Here is a 17,940-nt window from a genome sequence, read left to right on the forward strand (position 1 = left end):
TTTTGAATTTAGAAGAGTGCAGTTTCCTGTTCAAGTTTGCTTTGCAATAACCATTAATAAGTCACAAGGACAGACATTAAAAGTAGCAGGGATCGATTTAAGAGAAGACTTTTTTTCACACGACCAATGTTATGTAGCTTGCTCCAAAGCCAGTTCATCAGGCAGTTTAATAATTTTAGCACCAGAAAAAAAAACTAAAAATGTTGTACACAAAGAAGTTCTAGCTTAAACATAGGTATAACAATAAAATGTGGATGACCTCTGTTTGCAAAGATAATCAATACTTTAAAAGGATCGTTAATAACAGTTAAAGATCGGTTAAGGACAAGGGCATATATATATATAAGGAGTCCAGGGTCCCCGGGATCCTCCCCAAATTAGGAAAAGTTATAGGTAATAAGTAATTATTATAGGGAATTTTCGCAACTAGGTGCACCAAGCACTGTTAACCCCTGCTAATTCCATTACCCGCGCAATGCCGGGTACGGGAATGCTAGTCAACTATAAAATGAAGAAAAACGATTCTAAAATCTTGTAATGAAAAAAAATTGCTGTTTAATTTTAGGGTTAAGAATAAAGGAAGTAAAAGAAATTTATGAAGGAGAAGTGACTGAAATATCTCCAGTTGAAAGTGAAAATCCTTTGGGTGGTAGGTATATTTTTCTGAAAAATATTTGAAATTGTAGTTTGTTTTTCAGGTTAATTTCCAAAATATTTTTGTTAAAGGTGTGGAACTTTAAATGTAATTTAATGATAATTTGCATAATAAAATGATTAATCTTAGGGTTCCCTAGGTGCCAAAGGGGAAAAGGGGGTGAATTAGAGTGTCAATGATATTGATACCTGTATTTAATCGAATTAAGGGTGCTATGACAAAATTCTTATTCTTCAAAGGATGCGGCAAATCTAAAAAGTTGGGAACCACTGGATTAATCTTTATAGAAAGCTTTCTCAGGGTATTTATTTGCATTTTTCTTTAATGGCTGAATGGTAAAAGAATTTGACTTCTGAGAAATTTGATGTTACAGGAAGATCAATACGAGATTTGAGAAAAGCTGCAATAAATATGGTTTTTTAAAACTTTTTACTGTTCTAGAATTTGAACAGTTGCAATATGATTGTACGAAGTCAAGTCACACTAAGATCACCAATTCCTGCTTCTGAAATCAGCGCTGAAGGTTTTTAAAAAAAAATTTGTTTGAGAAATATTCATGCACTGCCCTGAAATGATACAATTCAAAATGGCATGATAGTACAGAATCCATATGGCAGTGATGGAGCTTATTTCTATCAGAGATGTATTTCATGCAATGCAAGGTTTAAGCTGAGTTCAAAAGTTCTTCAGCATAAAAGCTAAAATTAAGAGAAAAGTTTTGCAAAATGGCTAAAATATTATTCATTCTCATCTCTTTCTAAATGCTCAGTGTGTTTCATCACCAGTTAAAAATAAATTAAAATTTCTTCTATGATATCTTTAAAGAAATAAGTGCAGCAGCTATTTTGTTTAAATGTAAAATAAAAGATCTTGGATTCTTACCATTAAAAAAACACATTCTCGGTTGTTGGAACGTTGCAGTCGTCTTCTACAAATAATGCAGTTTTTGGGTGGATATAATGCCGGATAATACTAAGTATTGTTGAACTTAATCGTAATTTAAGCATCTTTGCCAAGATTTAAAAAATATTAAGTTGAATATCCTCTCTTGGATCATATGTTGTTTCCTTTTTTTGAAATTAATTTATTTTTTGTTTGAGCAAAAAAGTGAAAATGCTTTACTTTCTCAATTGAGATAGTGTTTTCACATTTTGCGAAAAATTTGACTGTAGCGGAAATCTTGTTGCAATGTCTGTTGAAATTGGCAAAACTTTTTCCCCCCACAGTTTCTTCTAGTGTTGAAATACATTTAGTGAATAATCGTCAGATAAAGAGAGTGGATTGAAATTATGTAATGATAATTCTTAAATTATAATGCAGTTTTTGTGAAGCATTTTAATGTTTGTTCACTTTTAATATGTAATGTTGCAGTTCGTAAGATGAAAGTTGCTAAAGGTTTTTAAATTAGTGTATGAAATTCTTACATAGTTTTTTTTTATTTTTTATTTTTTAGGGTATGGTAAAACTGTTACACATGTCGTCATAGGACTAAAAACTACAAAAGGATCAAAAAAGTTGAAACTTGATCCTTCAATTTATGAAAGCATTCAAAAGGAGAAAGTATGTACTGGTGACGTAATTTACATTGAAGCTAACAGTGGAGCTGTCAAGGTATAGCAATATGTTTAAATATAACCTTTGAAATATTTAAAGCTAAGTAGCTCTTTCTTTTAAGTAACCTTATGTACTTAAGGATCAGGAATAAGTTCGTAGAATTTGCTGCAAACTGAGTTGTATTTGTTAAATCCCCAATTCACAAAATTATAATTATTAAAGATGGTTATCAAACCGCTGATTTTAATATCATTAAAAGAAAAATCTTGATTTATAAAATCAGTATTTTATCACATTATCTTGTGCTAAATTGTGTACTTATCCAATGCAGTGGCATGACCCCTAATGTTTTTCTTTTCAGGAACTTATGTTTTTTGCTTTCTTTTACAGTTACATCCTTTTAGATATTTCTACCTAAATTTCCATTTTACCAACCCTGAATGAATATTGAGTGGTTTTTCGGCAAGTCCGTATGTGCATCTGCTAGAGGTGCAGATTAGCAGTCGCCACTCGCCAAATGGCGACCAGAAATTTCAGTGCCGATCGCCACTGGGTGACCAAAAAAATAAAAAAAAGTCTCCCAATTTTTTGTTACTGCTTGCATTATGCTTCAGTAGCAGTTTTTAATGCTCCTCTAGGGCGTGACATCACTTGTTGACGTGCAACAAAAGTTGAAATGTTGCCTCTCTCCTTGCCGATTTGCTGATGCCTTGCGTTTGATGCGCAAAACCAGCAGCACGTGGATAGACACTGCATTCAGGGGGGGGGTGAAAAATCACTACGGTGCGGCAAAAACTCCCTAAACCCAATCAAAGTCATCTCCCTAAACCCAAAGGGAGCCATGTTGGATTTGAAATCTTATTTTGCACAAAAAATTACTTCTCTTGATAGAAATTTCAATCCTTTTGCTTCTTGAAAATATTTTAATATTCTTGATAATCAGAAGTTTCCTTAGATTAGCTTATCTTACGTTTAATTTTAATGAATGGATTTGTTTTTGGACCAATGCTTCCTTTGTAATCGTACATTGCGAGGAACTGCATCTTGTGGTTGAGATTTCAATCTTTTTGCATCTTATACATATTTTGATATATTTGACAAGAGAAAGTTGATTTGACATATGCTACTTTTGATTAGTTTGTTTTAATTTTGATTAATGAATTTGCTTTTAAAGCTAAACTTTGAAATCATACTTTTCGGAGATTTGTATCTCATGCTTGATATTTCAATCCTGTTGCATCTTGTAAATATTTCAATATTTTTGGCAATCAAAAGTTATTTTATGACAGGCTACCTTAGTTAAGCTTATTTTATGTTTAATTTTAATGAATAGATATATTTTTGTGTGTGTGCGGACCCATGCTTCCTTTATAATTGTGCTTTGTGGGAAATTGCATCACGTGCTTGAGATTTCAATGGAATTGCATCTCGTACATATTTTAATATAGTGGACAATCGGAAGTTGTTTCGGCATAAGCTACTTTAAATTAGCGTATTTTAAGTTTGATTTTAATTAAAAAAAACATTTATTTTCAGGAGACATGCCGACATTGTTCACGAGAATCGCAAAAAATTACTTCCAGTGTTTGAAATTTCAATCCTTTTGTACCTTTCAAATATTTCAAAGTTTTTGACAATTGATAACTATATTTTAATAACTAAAATAAATAAATTCTGTTTATATATTTGGTTATTTTTGCAAGCTTTATTTTAATTATTTTTAGCTTATAGTAATACCATGCATCAGAAGTGAAAATTTATGCAAAAGGCTAACTTCAAAGTTTAACATCTTATCCCACTGTATTTTTTAAAAATTTTTTGGACATTGTTGCAAAAACATGTCAAAATTTTGAAACGAGGGATATCCTATAGCATGTTTGCAGACATGTTTAATGACCAAAAAATAGCAAACAAGGTTTTCAGTGAGGCTATAAAGTTATCATGGCAAGTATCCATTAAAGCAAGTCGCTCTAGGCATCAAATTTTGCAGAAGTATATTAAACTGTTCAAAATGTACTAATTCTTAATTTTTTCTGTTTTGATCACTGGAGTTTGTAAACTGAAATTTTAATTAGCATTGATATTATCGACATCCCATTTCAATCTGAATCACACTCTGATTTCTTCAATGAGAAAAAGAAAATAATGACTGGTACTGATTTTTATTGGGAAGGGTAAAAATTTTTTTAACTTACACACATATAAATATATTTTCACCCCAGAGCAACACTAAGACATCTAATCCCAGGAATAACAGTAAGATATTCTACCGTTACTCTGAGGCGAGGATATATACAGAGATATGTGTGTGTGTTTGGCTACCAAAGTTTTTGGTGTTGGTAGCCGCTGGCTACCAAAGAAAAATATCAGTCTACACCTCTAGCATCTGCACCTAAGAATGTATGGACAGCTGAAATGTCAATTTTGATGATCTCAGAGTTAATAAATAATAAAAAAAAAATTAAGAAACATTTTTAAAAACTTGTATTTATGTTCTATATGCCTGTTTAAATTTTAAAATTTGTTTGTGAACCTCCATTTAAATGATCCATGAGCTACCACTGTAATGAACAATAGTGACAATGTACTAAAATTAACTTAGGTACTTCGGTTCCTACTTTAAGATAGGTGCTTTCCTGTCCTTTGGAACACTTATGGGTCATTCTCAAGAATGTGTACCTTAAGAACAAAAATATTTTTCAATTTCAAAACCTTTTGTTTTCTTTTCTTTTTCATTCTTACATGAAAGTGTAACCTATTAGAAGTAACCATAAACAAATGGCACAGATAAGTTCCAATTATTTTACTCATAAATTAAAAAAATTAAAAAAATATTTTGTTCAAAGAAAAAAAAAACTTTTGATTTTTGAAGATAGAGGAGAATATATTTCTAGATTTTATCAAAGAAGTAATTTTGTAACTGTGCAAACAATGAGCTATTTTAATGATTAGAATAAATCAAATGTTAAGCTCTCTTAATTAAAGTATGGCTCACATTTTAGTTATCCTTTTAGTTCAAATTTGTGTAAAAAAATATTATAGTATTTGTTTTTATATTAGTAAATTAGAGAAAACACGGGTAATTTATAATTTTGGTAAACTGTCTAAAATTGATGTATTTCTCCAGGGTGGCGACAGATCAGGGAAGTCAGGGAGATCAGGGAAAAGTCAGGGAACTTTATTAATCAGGGAAAAGTCAGGGAAATATCAGGGAATTTGGAAAAAATAACAAAAAATCAGAGAAAATTGATTTTATGAAGAAAAAAAAAATTTTTTTTTTGCTTTACAGAATTAAGTATCCTAATTCCCTACGCATTTTCCGCCAATTATTTGTTAAAAAAAAAAAAAAAGTAAAATTAATGAAGTGCAATTATACACTGCCGCATATTTGTGCATTTTTTTCCCTCAACGTCAATGTATTGAATCTTACTTATTTACCACAGGATGAACTTCTGAAGATTGCTTCTGTGTCTGTTAGGTTGTTTATTTTACCTAGCTTGAAATTTCCTTTCACCCTTTCAATGCGACGTAAAATAAACAACCATACAGGCAAAGAGGAAGCCTTCATTAATGCCTTAGCTCCTTTGCCTTTATTCCATTGTTTAGAAGTGATTAGCGTACTGTAATCACGATTTCAAGAAGAAATCTTTGGTTTTTGAATTAATACTGATAAAAGCTTAAAAGTTATTACTTCACGTTTTTAATTTAATTGCTAAAATTGAACTTTCAATAAAAAAAACTTTGTTTTTTGCCATTGTACTATTTGCTGTCGCCGCAGATTATAGAGGTTTTCTTTTCTTCAGACTTAACTGATTCTTTTATTTTATAACCAAGTTGTTTTCTTCTTTTATATATTTTGAAACTAACTGCTTTTTTTTTTTTTCTTGCATTTCAAAGTTGTTTGTTACAAAAGCAATCCAAGATTTTTTTCGTTATATACTGAAATCATTTGAAATAGAGTTAACTTGTGTACTTAAGTAAATATCTTAATTTTTTCATTGTTAAAATGCTGTATTCATTCATTAAAACCTATGTTCTTGATTAGAGAAAAGCTCCCTATGAATGGATGTCAAAAGGTTTCATCTGTTTTGCATAAATATGTCAATGAGTTATATAAGAATAACTACATTACTTCTATTCTTTCACCAGTACTTGTTATTCTTGCAACAATTATTATAACTGTTTGAAAATTTAGTTCAAAATAATTTCAATTACTTTTAATTCTACCATAAATACACACATGTTTTTAAGGGTGTTTTTAATAGTTTCTTAAAATTCTTATGCAAAGTGGTTTCTGGAAGTAAAGTATTTTTTTTTTAAATTTTCTATAATCTTTCCATGTAGAAAAATGTAATATACTGTGTTGTAGTTTTTTTTTCCAAAAAAATTGTCTTGATGTTTTTTTTAAAACCATTTTGTTAAAAAAGTAGCATCTTTTTAAAATATATCTCTAGTTCAACAAATTTTCACAACTTAAAACGTTTAAAATACTGCATTTTATACAAACATACAATAGATTTCAATTAGAGCAAAGAAGGGAAACCATTATCATTGGTAACGTAAATCAGGGAAATTTGGTGAACTTAATCAGGGAAATCAGGGAAAAGTCAGGGTACTTTTTTTCACAGTTCCTGTCACCACCCTGTTCTCCATTTATACACAAAAACTATCTCATAACTTCTTTATAGCTGAAAATAAACAAGGGGGCTCCCTTGTAACATGGGAAATAAAATTTGATGTCATTACTGCCATGAATTAATGAGAATGGCATTTTGTGTTTGGGTAACAGAGGTGAGAATTTATTGTGATGCAATTCTTTTTCCTACTAAAATGAACTAAAACACAATATTAAAAAAATTAAATATACTTAAACAACTAGTATTTTAGACACTTGTGAGAGAAATAATAAATAAATAAACATATACTTTTAATTAAGCTATAGAGCAACATAAAGTCACACCAGCCATGCCACGGAGGAGAAAATTCACATACTGTGAACCGAAAATATAGTAAAATAAAACTTATTAAAAAATTGTCTTCAAGTTTAAATAGATGTATTTTTGATGAAATTAAAGAACATAATTCACTGATTTGTGTCCTAAAGTTTTCACTGTAAAAGGCGTGTGACAGAAAAGTTATACTTTTTGAACAATGACCCAGGTGCTTGCAACTCTGCAGCACTTCCTTCGATAGTATTTTTTTGTAGCATCTATTAACGTGCTTGAGCTGTCAAATAGTTCACATTGTATGTAATAAAGTTTGTGTGTAATATTTTCTGCTGCTTTCTCACCTTCCTCGAAAAATCATGACCTCCATTTTAAAAATGTGAATTAAGCCCTTGATAATGTTCAAACTTGTTTTATATTTACATTGTATTGATTTTGCAAGTGTTTTTATATTGTAATGATATGTAAAACTAGTGCATTTAATTTTAATGATATTACTATATGCATCTTTTTTAAATGATATATATTCCCATATTAGAGACAAGGAAGGTGTGATGCATATGCAACAGAATTTGATCTGGAGGTAAAAATGTTAACTATTTCAGTAATCTCATTTCATTTTGTAATAAATGTAATATACTTTAAACAGATTAAAAGGTTATTATTTATGTTCACAAGTGTTTAGATGGGATATCGTTTGGTATTAATTTTTTTTTATTCAGTGGTTTCTGAAGTGTATGTGTGTGTGTGTTTTTGTATTTACAATAAAATTCCTTTATTGACACATTGTTCAAATCAAAAATAATAATCAAAATAAACCTCTTAACTACCATATTTGTGCTAAACTGCCAAAATATGATAAGGGATTTCTCTCTTTCTTCTTGACCTAAATAAGTGTGAAATTGATATTTATAAAAAGTGTGGCATGTTGTATTGGTACATTTTGAATTTTATGCTAATCAAAACTTTGAGTTTAAATATGTATTGGCAGATGAATTATCTTTCCTAGAAATGCCTAAGAAAGCCATTAAGTGTGATAAAAAGCAATGAATGCCTCTAGGCCTGGGATTTCTAAACTATGTGCTGTGGTATTTCCTGGGAGCCATTAAATCTTCTTAAGGGCATGGGTGTTTGTGTTTCTGTATTAGACCAGGATTTTTTTGTTTGTTAATACAAGGGATGAGATTCCTCCCCCCCTTTCCAAAATTCCGGCTTTTTCTGTTGGCTTTGAAAACTTTTCCCCTTTTTGCCTTTTTCAGGCCTCATTATGTTCCTACTTTTTTTAAAATTCTGAAAATATTCCCAGTTTACTAAATTTTCGTTCCCCGCTTTCTTATTCTTTCTGTTTTCCCCCCTCAAATCTTCATCCTCCATGAAATCAGCAAAAAACATATGCTTGCGAAACATGCCAATGACGTCAAAAATGTGCATCACCAAAAATTGCATGTTTTGCTTAAGATTTCAATCTTTTTGCATCCTGCAAATATTTTAGTTAATTTTAATTTTTTTTTTTGCCATATACTTTCTTCTTATTTTATTCATTATTTCAATATTATTTTTATTTCTCAAATTTATTTTCAAAAGGATGCAGAAGTCTATCAAAAAAAAAAAAAAAAAAATGTGATCCGACTCCCAGTCTCTGATTTTAATGAAACTTGGCAGGGTTCCTTTTTTTTTATGTATTTAAGAAAGCAAACAAAATATTTATGGTGAATCAGAAATGGCTTAGGCATTACATCCTGTTAAAATTTTTCTGGAATACATGATTCAACTGCAAGTTGTTCTTATGATCCTGAAATAGTATTATGAAGTTTTTAAAACCAAATTTTAAGTTACAATGCGAGGAAAAACTTTACCCAATTACTTATGTATATAGTTATTCATTTATTTTCAATTCTTGCTATGGAAAGTATGTTCTACCACATAAGGAAAACTGCCACATAAGGATTTTTAACTTTACAAAGAAATTTCATTTTAAAAGTGATGTTCCCATTTTCAACACAATGAATTCAAATGTTTTTAATTATTAAAGATATTTTTTTCTAAAAAGTAGGAAAAATTTATTGTTGAATTTTTGACTATCATGGCTTCCAGGGCTATTTTGATGCAATTTTAGATAGTATCCCCTTTTCCACATTATTTTACAAAATATTTTTGGAATTCCCCCTTTTTGCTCTCTGACCGCTCTCGTCCCTGAATACTGAAATGCCGGTATTGTCCGTTACACTTTTATCTCTCTACCTCTGTTTTTTTTCCTTACTACAAATTTTTGTCAAGTATTTCAGTAATTGTTAATAATATTCATTGTGTAAACCTGTTAAAATGCAATTCTAAAAGTAATTTTTTAATAAATTATTTTATTTGCTATTTTTATGCTTTTGATGTCTGTATTTTGAGAAATGCCATCCCTTTGCATTCAATATCAGAATGAGAATAGAGTTTTACTCATTTTTGATGTTTATTTTGCTTTGTTAGAAGGGAAATAACTTTTTTTTTCGTTTTTAAAAATTAGAACCTCAAATTTTTCAAGTATAATTCTGTTTTTTTTTATGGGTATCAAAAACGTTGAATCCTGAATCCCCAATTTAATTTTGCTTTTCCTTCAGTTATGGCGACAAATATAAAAAATGCTTAGACTTTATATATTATAAATAATTTTACTGAAATGAATTCTTTTATATGTTATCTTGATACTTTTGATGCCTTCATTTTGAAGATTACAACCTCTTTGCATCTGTTATGGGAATGGGATTTTTTGTATTTTTAAATGAAGAATTCTGTCATGTGTTTATCAAAAGCAATTAATGTACATGGTACGATCCAAAAGTAATGAGCCTCACTTTATACTGCCACAAGCACACCCTGCAGCTTGCTCCACTTTACATCGACTGTGGTGGGGGTTGTTGGCTTTACAGCGCAATGCTGGTTAGTTGCCTCCCCGCTTTCAGAGTGGTACCATCAGCTTTAATAGTAACCTCTATACAGTGGTGCATGACACAGCAATATGGAAAGTTCGTCAGAGCAACACAAATAAATCAATTTGGTTTCCTTCCCAAATGTTTGCAATGCTTCGACAGGCATTTGGGACCGAGTGTCTGTCCTATTCACAAGTAGAAAAGTCACACGAGGTCTTTCGTAAGGCCGTGAAGTAGTGACTGACAAAACCCAATCTGGTTGCTCGTCCTCGGCTCCTAATGACCCAGAAGTACTTTTTTTGACCCCCGATACACAAAGGAAGGGGTTTATAAGTTTGACATGTCTGTTGTACCTATGTATCTGTCTGTGGCACTCCAGCGCCTAAATGGATGGACCGATTTTTTTCGTGATTTTTGCAGTGAAAACATATTTAAAAATTTAGTACCAAAACAAAGTAATTTTTTTTTTGCGTCTGATAGAATGAGTTTAGAATTTCCATGTAATATAGAATTCAAACTATAACGTTTTTTAGAAGCAGATTTTAAATATGGCTAAACCTTTATTTACGCAATTGGTAACAAAACTCATGGTTGGCCAACAAGGAAATTCAATGCAATGATTGAAAATTTTTATCTGCTGCCAGTTTCTATTTGTCAACAAATAAAATACTTGTAATTGATTTTTAATAATACAAGGCTTTGTCAAGGATCTAAAAATTTCCCTCTTGATTCTACATTTGCGATCCAGTCGGTTTTTTTTTAATTTTTAATTTTATTGTGATTATTCTGTCAGTAATAGACTAATGAATAATTTTAATACAAAATTCTTTAAATCCGAAGTAATTCTAATCGTTTCAGTCATTTTTATAATGTTCCATAATTACAAACTATGGAACAATATCATTTCGCATTTCCAACGAACTATAGGAGGCACTGCAGTCACTGTCTAATGGCGGACGAAAAAACTAAAACAAATGCAAGTGGTAATGAAGAAAATGCTAAAAGTGTTGTGATTTTTGTTCGTATGCATGATTTTTTTGTTTTATCCTTTTTAAATCAATATTTTAAGTCCTGAGGATATTTTGGCCCACGTAGAAAGCAATGAGAATTCAAGAAGCATTACTAAACGTCAAACATTAATGCAAACTAGGTAGTTCTTAGTTCTAAGCAGCCATTTCCACGATGTTGAATTCGATATTTATCAATTCTTGATAAAACTAAATAGTTGTGGCCTGACAAGAATAACAATTAATGCTAGATAATTTAATTATATGACATTACGAATTATTATCAACAGAAGATGATCTTTCTTTGCCTTGCTTGGCTAGAGCTTATTGTTTTGCATTTGTAGCTGAGTTATTTCTCTCAAACTCCCGAATCGGTTAATTTAAAATTTTTCTGTTTCGATGTTTCTAATTTCTGAGTTATAATTTAATTATGTCATGTTGTGCAAATCATCAACAAAATTCTCACGGAAATATGGAAGTAGTTTTCTTTTCAGTTGAATGACCATTATTTCTTTTAACTTATCGAATTCTGTAATCTTACTACCATTTTATTCCACTCATGATAAAAATTAAAAATGGTTTAACTAAAAACGCAAAATCTCGCCAAGGTTACTTTGCTCGCACAATACTAAAACTATAACCCTAAACAAATTTGGCGAAACCTTTCAGCTGAGAATAAAAGGAATCAAGTAAATTCTTTCTCGGTTAAACATTTTTCATTTTGTTCTACGATAATATGTTCAAGAAAATATTTTGCATACTGTCCATTCCAACTGAATGCTGCTGTAAAATATGGTTAGTTAAATTAATTTAAGCTTTAAAAAAAACCCATATTCTTACAAATTCTTTACAAAAGAATAAAAATTTTTACCTTGTACAACGTTATCCAAGTTTGTTAATCCAGAGTTTTCGCTTTAACCATTTCTCAATCAACTCACATTTTAAAGGGAGAAAAAGAAAACTAACATTATTCTGAGAAGCTCAAGAATACTACTAAGGGACTAAACAATTTCTGTAGCTGAAAGCTACAGAAATCGAACTACGACACATCGATTGTGTTAATAAATACTCAGAACAAACTACCTGTGTTGACGTCAACAGACACACATGGAACGCAACGTGGCAAAGTTTTAGTTTTTCCGTCAGTTTTGTAAATCACCGCAAGGTAGCGTATTCGAGCGCTGGAGTTGCGAATTTAAATCACTTTGCATAGTTAGCCTTAATAGCATTTGTTTTTCAAATAAGGTAATTTCTGACTCATAAATCAATGCTTTATACAATACAGTTATATTAATTTGACCATTATTTAAATAATTGGAATGTGATGAATTAAGAGTTCCATAAATTTAAAGAGCTTACAAAGGAAAAATAGCTATTATAAACACTATAGATATAAATTCTTAATTAAACTTGATTTTTTTTAATCCTTAATTTTGTGAAAAATGTCATTTCTTGTAATTGTTTTTTAAATCTCAAATTAATATATATTTTTAAAAAGGAGATTTTTTAAATTGAAACTTCTTTTACTTTCAAAGGCGGAAGAGTATGTTCCTTTACCTAAAGGAGATGTTCATAAGAAGAAAGAAGTTGTTCAAGATGTTACTCTTCATGATTTAGATGTTGCAAATGCAAAACCACAGGGTGGACAGGACATATTGTCTATTATGAATATGCTTATAAAGCCCAAAAAAACTGAAATAACTGGTATGCATTATTGGAAAAAATATTTCAGAGATGCCTCTCTATTATGCATTGTGTATGTGTGTGTGCATGTAATATGTACTAAATATATGTGTGTGTGTGCAATCGCAATTTAATTTAATAGACTTTATTCAATTGCTCCACTTAGTATTCAAATTTCAGAATAAAATTGTACTTGTGATGTTTTGCATCATGTATTTTCCTTTTATTTCATTAGTTTAAAAGAATTGATGTATTCATTTGTTCTGTTTTTTAGATAAGCTTCGCAAAGAAATAAATAAAGTTGTAAATAAATATATCGATCAAGGAGTAGCAGAGCTAGTTCCTGGAGTATTATTCATTGATGAAGTTCATATGTTGGATATAGAATGTTTTACGTATTTACATAGAGCACTTGAATCTACCATTTCACCAATAGTTGTCTTTGCAACAAACCGTGGGATATGTCCTATTAAGTATGAAACTTTTCCTTTTAATTTAAAATTTTTGATTACATTTTTATTTATTTTAAAGTTCTATATTTTATCATTTAAATAGAGGTGCAGAAGATGTGTTATCTGCTCATGGCATCCCACGTGATCTTCTCGATCGTCTTATGATAATTCGCACTGAGCCCTATTCTTGTGCTGAAATGTTTCAGGTGCGTATTCTTCCCATTTTATTTATTTTTTTAAAATGAGATACAGTAAACCCTCATTAACCTGGACCCTATCAAACCGGACTACTCTTAATCCGAATAGCCATTTAGACGTACATACTGTATAAATTTATGGCGAATTAGCACAATAATGTATTTTTCTAGGTCTAGTAAGTACAAGGTATTTAAATACTATACTTAATTTTCTCTTATGCAGCTGTACATTTCATTTACTTGAATTCAAAATACATTTTTTTACTGTTTTGAATAGTTTGTTTGCATACCTTGTCTCAATTTATATGTTATTTTGTTTAAACGGTACTTTTATGAAATTGGACAACCTAAAATCCCCTAATAGTCTGGATTAAGGAAGTTCTACTGTATTATATTATTGAAAATCATTATTAGGCATAGCTTATTGAATTCAGAGTATTTTCAATTTCTATTGTATGTATGTGTGTACCTTTCTTTTGTATGAATTTTTCATTTTATTTCGAGTGACATAATAGAAAATCAATCATTACTGGTGCTATTTTAATTACACACAAATTAAAATAATAATTTAATAAATTTAATAAAACACATGAAATATATATACAATTGCTTTTCTTTATAATTGAAGAGACCAAAAAGGAATTTTGTTGTAGCCATGCTTTTGTTATGAAAAAATAAATAATACAGTAAAATGCAAAGAGGAATTGAAGATATCGCATTATAGCCATAAATTTCCTATCTACTGAAGTATTATTTGATATCATGAGCGATATGTTTTTACCTTTGGCAAAAATATATCCACTATCCGGGCTCCACTTTCTGCCTTTAAAAAATAATTAAATTTCTAATGTAAGACAAGTAAAAATTATTTGTAAAGCTGTTCAAATTTGTTTGAATATTTATTTTTTTTCTCTCATGTCTGTGTTGTGCATTTCAAGTAGTAAAAAACCACCAACAAGATTCATTTAGGTATAAGGACAAAAATACCAAAGGTACTACTTAGATAACAAGATAAGGTACTAAACTATATGGTGCATTAAAAAAGGCAATAAATATAAAATACATAGTATCAAAAAAGTTTTTTTAATTTGCTGACCAAATTGTGTTTAAGGTTCTTTTCCACCTTAACGTTTTGAGCCTGTTAATCTCAGTTGCATCCATGATTTCTGTTTGTTTTGTGTTTAATGGTTACAGAGCACCTTTGAGGTTGCAGCCCCTAATTTGCACATAGAGTTGAAGCAAACCAGGAACATTTTTATCAGTGGTAAATCTCTCAAAGTAGTAAATCTCTCAAAGTGGTCTCAAAGTGGTATAACAATCACCACATATGGCTACTGCAAGCTTAACTGGACCTCTGGGCAAAATACTGACATATTACCACCTCACCCAAAGAACTAATTGAACTGACGATTTTGTCCCTGCTCTTCTATGCTCGTGACCAGACCTCCTTCTCAAAGCACTGATAGCAATGCTAGTATTAAAACTCAGCACTTTTTGGTTCCAAGCCAAATGCATTGCTGATTTAGATATATTTTTATAAATCCTTCATTTCCGTTCATGGTTTATTTGGATAACAATTAGTGATGTGGATCGGGTAAATACCCAGCGGGTAGGTAAATATTTTTTGGGTATTTACCCGGGTATTTACCCAAGGCCTGGGTAAATACCCAAAAACTGGGTATTTAATAAAAAATGCAAAAAAGCGAATGAGAATTTTTTTTTTTTAAATCTAAATATGAAATGATTGGTAAAACTGATATATACATATGTATTACACAGTTTATAATATTTTTTATTGGAAGACTTGATGAAATCATGAAAGAAACATATCGTGAACCAAAGAACCTTTCTTTTCAATGTCATAATTGGAGAAGTATAAGCAGTTCATTATGAACTTCAGGATTTCAAAATCACAATCTAGGTTAGTCATATCCAAAATGAAAAAAAAAAAAGGAAGCATGAGGGATGTTTGGAAGAATAAACTGAGAAGTTAAGAAACTATGGTGTTATTTATTTTATTGATATTTAAATGATATCATGGAAAATATAGAAACAGTTTTCACATTAATAAACAAAAAAAAAAGCAAAATTTTCTTTTCTGTTGCCTTGCTCATTTGCATTTGCTCCCCTGTAGGGTGGGAAGGTAAATATTTTTTTGGGTATTTATCCGAAGGCAAGGTAAATCCCCTAGTAATTACGCATTTTGCAAAATTTTTTTTAGGTAGTATTAAAAAGTGACTATTATATCTTTTTTAAACATAAAACCTAAAATAAAAGATTAAAAATTTTAAATGAATTTTAAATGTTTATGTATATTATGTGTGTGTGTGTATATATATGTGTGTGTGATACAGAATACACCTGAACAATTGAACTAAGTTTGGAGGAAATTCCTGCATAAGATATAGGTAAATAAATTGTAATAATAAATTGAGCGACATTTCGTTACATTTTGATGTCATGCAGGGACATATTACTGGGTTATAAAAAACTAGGACCTTAAAAAATAGATGTTTGCTTTTTTTTTGTAACCAGTTAAGCTTTTTCCTTTTTGTAGAATGGCTTTTTATATCTGAAATTTGGCTATCAACATTGATTAGGCATATCCAACACATTTAATGTGAATATCATATTAGATTGCTAAGCTGTTTCACACAATAATTCTTTAAATATGTGATCAAAATACAATTTTTGGGCAAAAATTTATTGTTTTGTATATGGTTGGTTGTATATATACATAATGGAATACATACAGAAAAGTATTTTAGATGAATATAAATTTTTGAAATAAATACCCGGGTATTTACCCATTCTGGGTATTTACCCGGGTATATACCCTGGGTATTTACCCCTAAAAATAAATACCCGGGTATTTTACATCACTAATAACAATTAACATAAATTTTTCATTAATAAATTAGCATTAAAATGTTTGGTCTATACAATTTTTACAATGTGTTTTAGATCTTGAAAATTCGAGCAAATATCGAAGGCGTATCAATTGATGAAGAATCTCTTCTAACTTTAGCAGAAATAGGACAAAAAACAACTCTTCGGTATGTTTAAATACTTTTATTTTTTTCTAGTAAATATGCATTATGCCTGCGCAATTTCTATGATCCTTGAAATTCCTTCCATTTTAAGTTTTCGAAGATCTCAGTCTTTCACAGATCTTTTTAAACATTGAATAAAAATTTTGTATATATTTTTTTGGCCTATCACAAATTGCTTATTATCCTCACTTGACCTAAGTTGATGTTGCTATGATTTTTCTATCTATTTATTTGTGGAGCGAAATTTTCGTCCTCATAGTGACAAATCAGCTGTGGTTTAATTTTGTATATATCTCACGGGCCCTCAAAAGTCCCTATTTTCAAGTATTGTTTGTAGGGGCCCCTCTAAAAGCCATATTTTGTAGTCAAAAACCCTAAAAATTAATAAAAGCCCCAATTTTTTTAAGATTTGTGTAATTCTGTGTCAAATCAACGAAAAACAATTTCTCAGCTTAACTTCTCAGATTATCATGAAACTTTCCGACACCTTACCCTTCGACGCCTTAAATTTATCTATATTTTTCAAAAATATATTGTTCATAAGTGATGTGTAATTAGTTATTGAAGTTCGTTAAACAGCACTTTTTTAAAACACTTGCGAGCAGTGTTTTAAAGTGTTAAATTCAAGTTCTGTGGGAGCAACAGAGTTGTATAATAAATTTATTAAGGTCATTTTAAAGATACTTTCATGCACTTTAATTTTATATGCAGTTAACTCCCAATTTGCACAGAATAGGGTGGGACAGTAATTATGGATAACAAAATTCTGGGATAATCCGCAAAATAAGTAGAAGATAATATTAGTCTATGCAATAGCTTTAGATAGATCAATAATAATTGCATCCTAACTAAAATAACATTGTATAAAAAATGCATGTAAAGCTGAAAAAGGATAATTCATTATAGCAATGGATTTCACACATATGCGAGCAAATGGTGCTAACAGATTATTTCAAATATTTCCAGCTAGGTTACACCAAAAATGCATAGGAGAAAGTTTTTTTTAACAAGATTAATGTGGTCACTCAATTACAGGCATAAGTTGTATAGATCTAAAAATTAATAAAAATAGTGTAGATAAAAAAATCAGGTTTCAAGTAGTCTAGTTTCATGGACCATGAAAGGTGTGATGCCATTGGAAGGGAAAGAAAAAAATGGGATGTCTAGGCACAGGTTTTGCACTAAGTTAAAATGTGTGCATTTATCTACATTTAGTTAATCATTGCCAAGAAAAAACATATTTTTCAATGTGTGAAAGCTGGTGGGTAATCCGTCCGGCGGATAATCAGGAGTTTAGTATACAGTTTAATAAATTTCAAGAAACACTTTTTTGCAAAATTTAAAATAATGTCCTTTAAAATTTTTGAAAAAACTAGTGTCTTAAATGTATTTTGATGAATATAACAAACATGTTTCAGTGTCAGAGTGGGACAATGAATGACTCAGCAGTTACAGTAAAAAATGTGGGAAAATTTTAT

The 17,940-nt window shown here is 30.1% G+C and overlaps 1 protein-coding gene across 1 annotated transcript in view; it reads left to right on the plus strand.

The window, feature by feature from the left end:
* LOC129233418 (ruvB-like 1) overlaps positions 1 to 17,940 on the plus strand; it is a 49,084-nt gene that overhangs the window by 28,271 nt on the left and 2,873 nt on the right. Inside the window, exons 4-10 of the mRNA XM_054867448.1 lie at positions 566 to 649; positions 2,109 to 2,266; positions 7,694 to 7,738; positions 12,613 to 12,781; positions 13,035 to 13,233; positions 13,316 to 13,418; positions 16,374 to 16,465. Of these exons, the coding sequence (XP_054723423.1) occupies positions 566 to 649; positions 2,109 to 2,266; positions 7,694 to 7,738; positions 12,613 to 12,781; positions 13,035 to 13,233; positions 13,316 to 13,418; positions 16,374 to 16,465 (850 nt within the window). The remainder of the gene's footprint in view (positions 1 to 565; positions 650 to 2,108; positions 2,267 to 7,693; positions 7,739 to 12,612; positions 12,782 to 13,034; positions 13,234 to 13,315; positions 13,419 to 16,373; positions 16,466 to 17,940) is intronic.

The sequence above is a fragment of the Uloborus diversus genome, unplaced genomic scaffold, assembly GCF_026930045.1.
Source record: "Uloborus diversus isolate 005 unplaced genomic scaffold, Udiv.v.3.1 scaffold_40, whole genome shotgun sequence".
Taxonomy (NCBI): Eukaryota; Metazoa; Arthropoda; class Arachnida; order Araneae; family Uloboridae; genus Uloborus; species Uloborus diversus.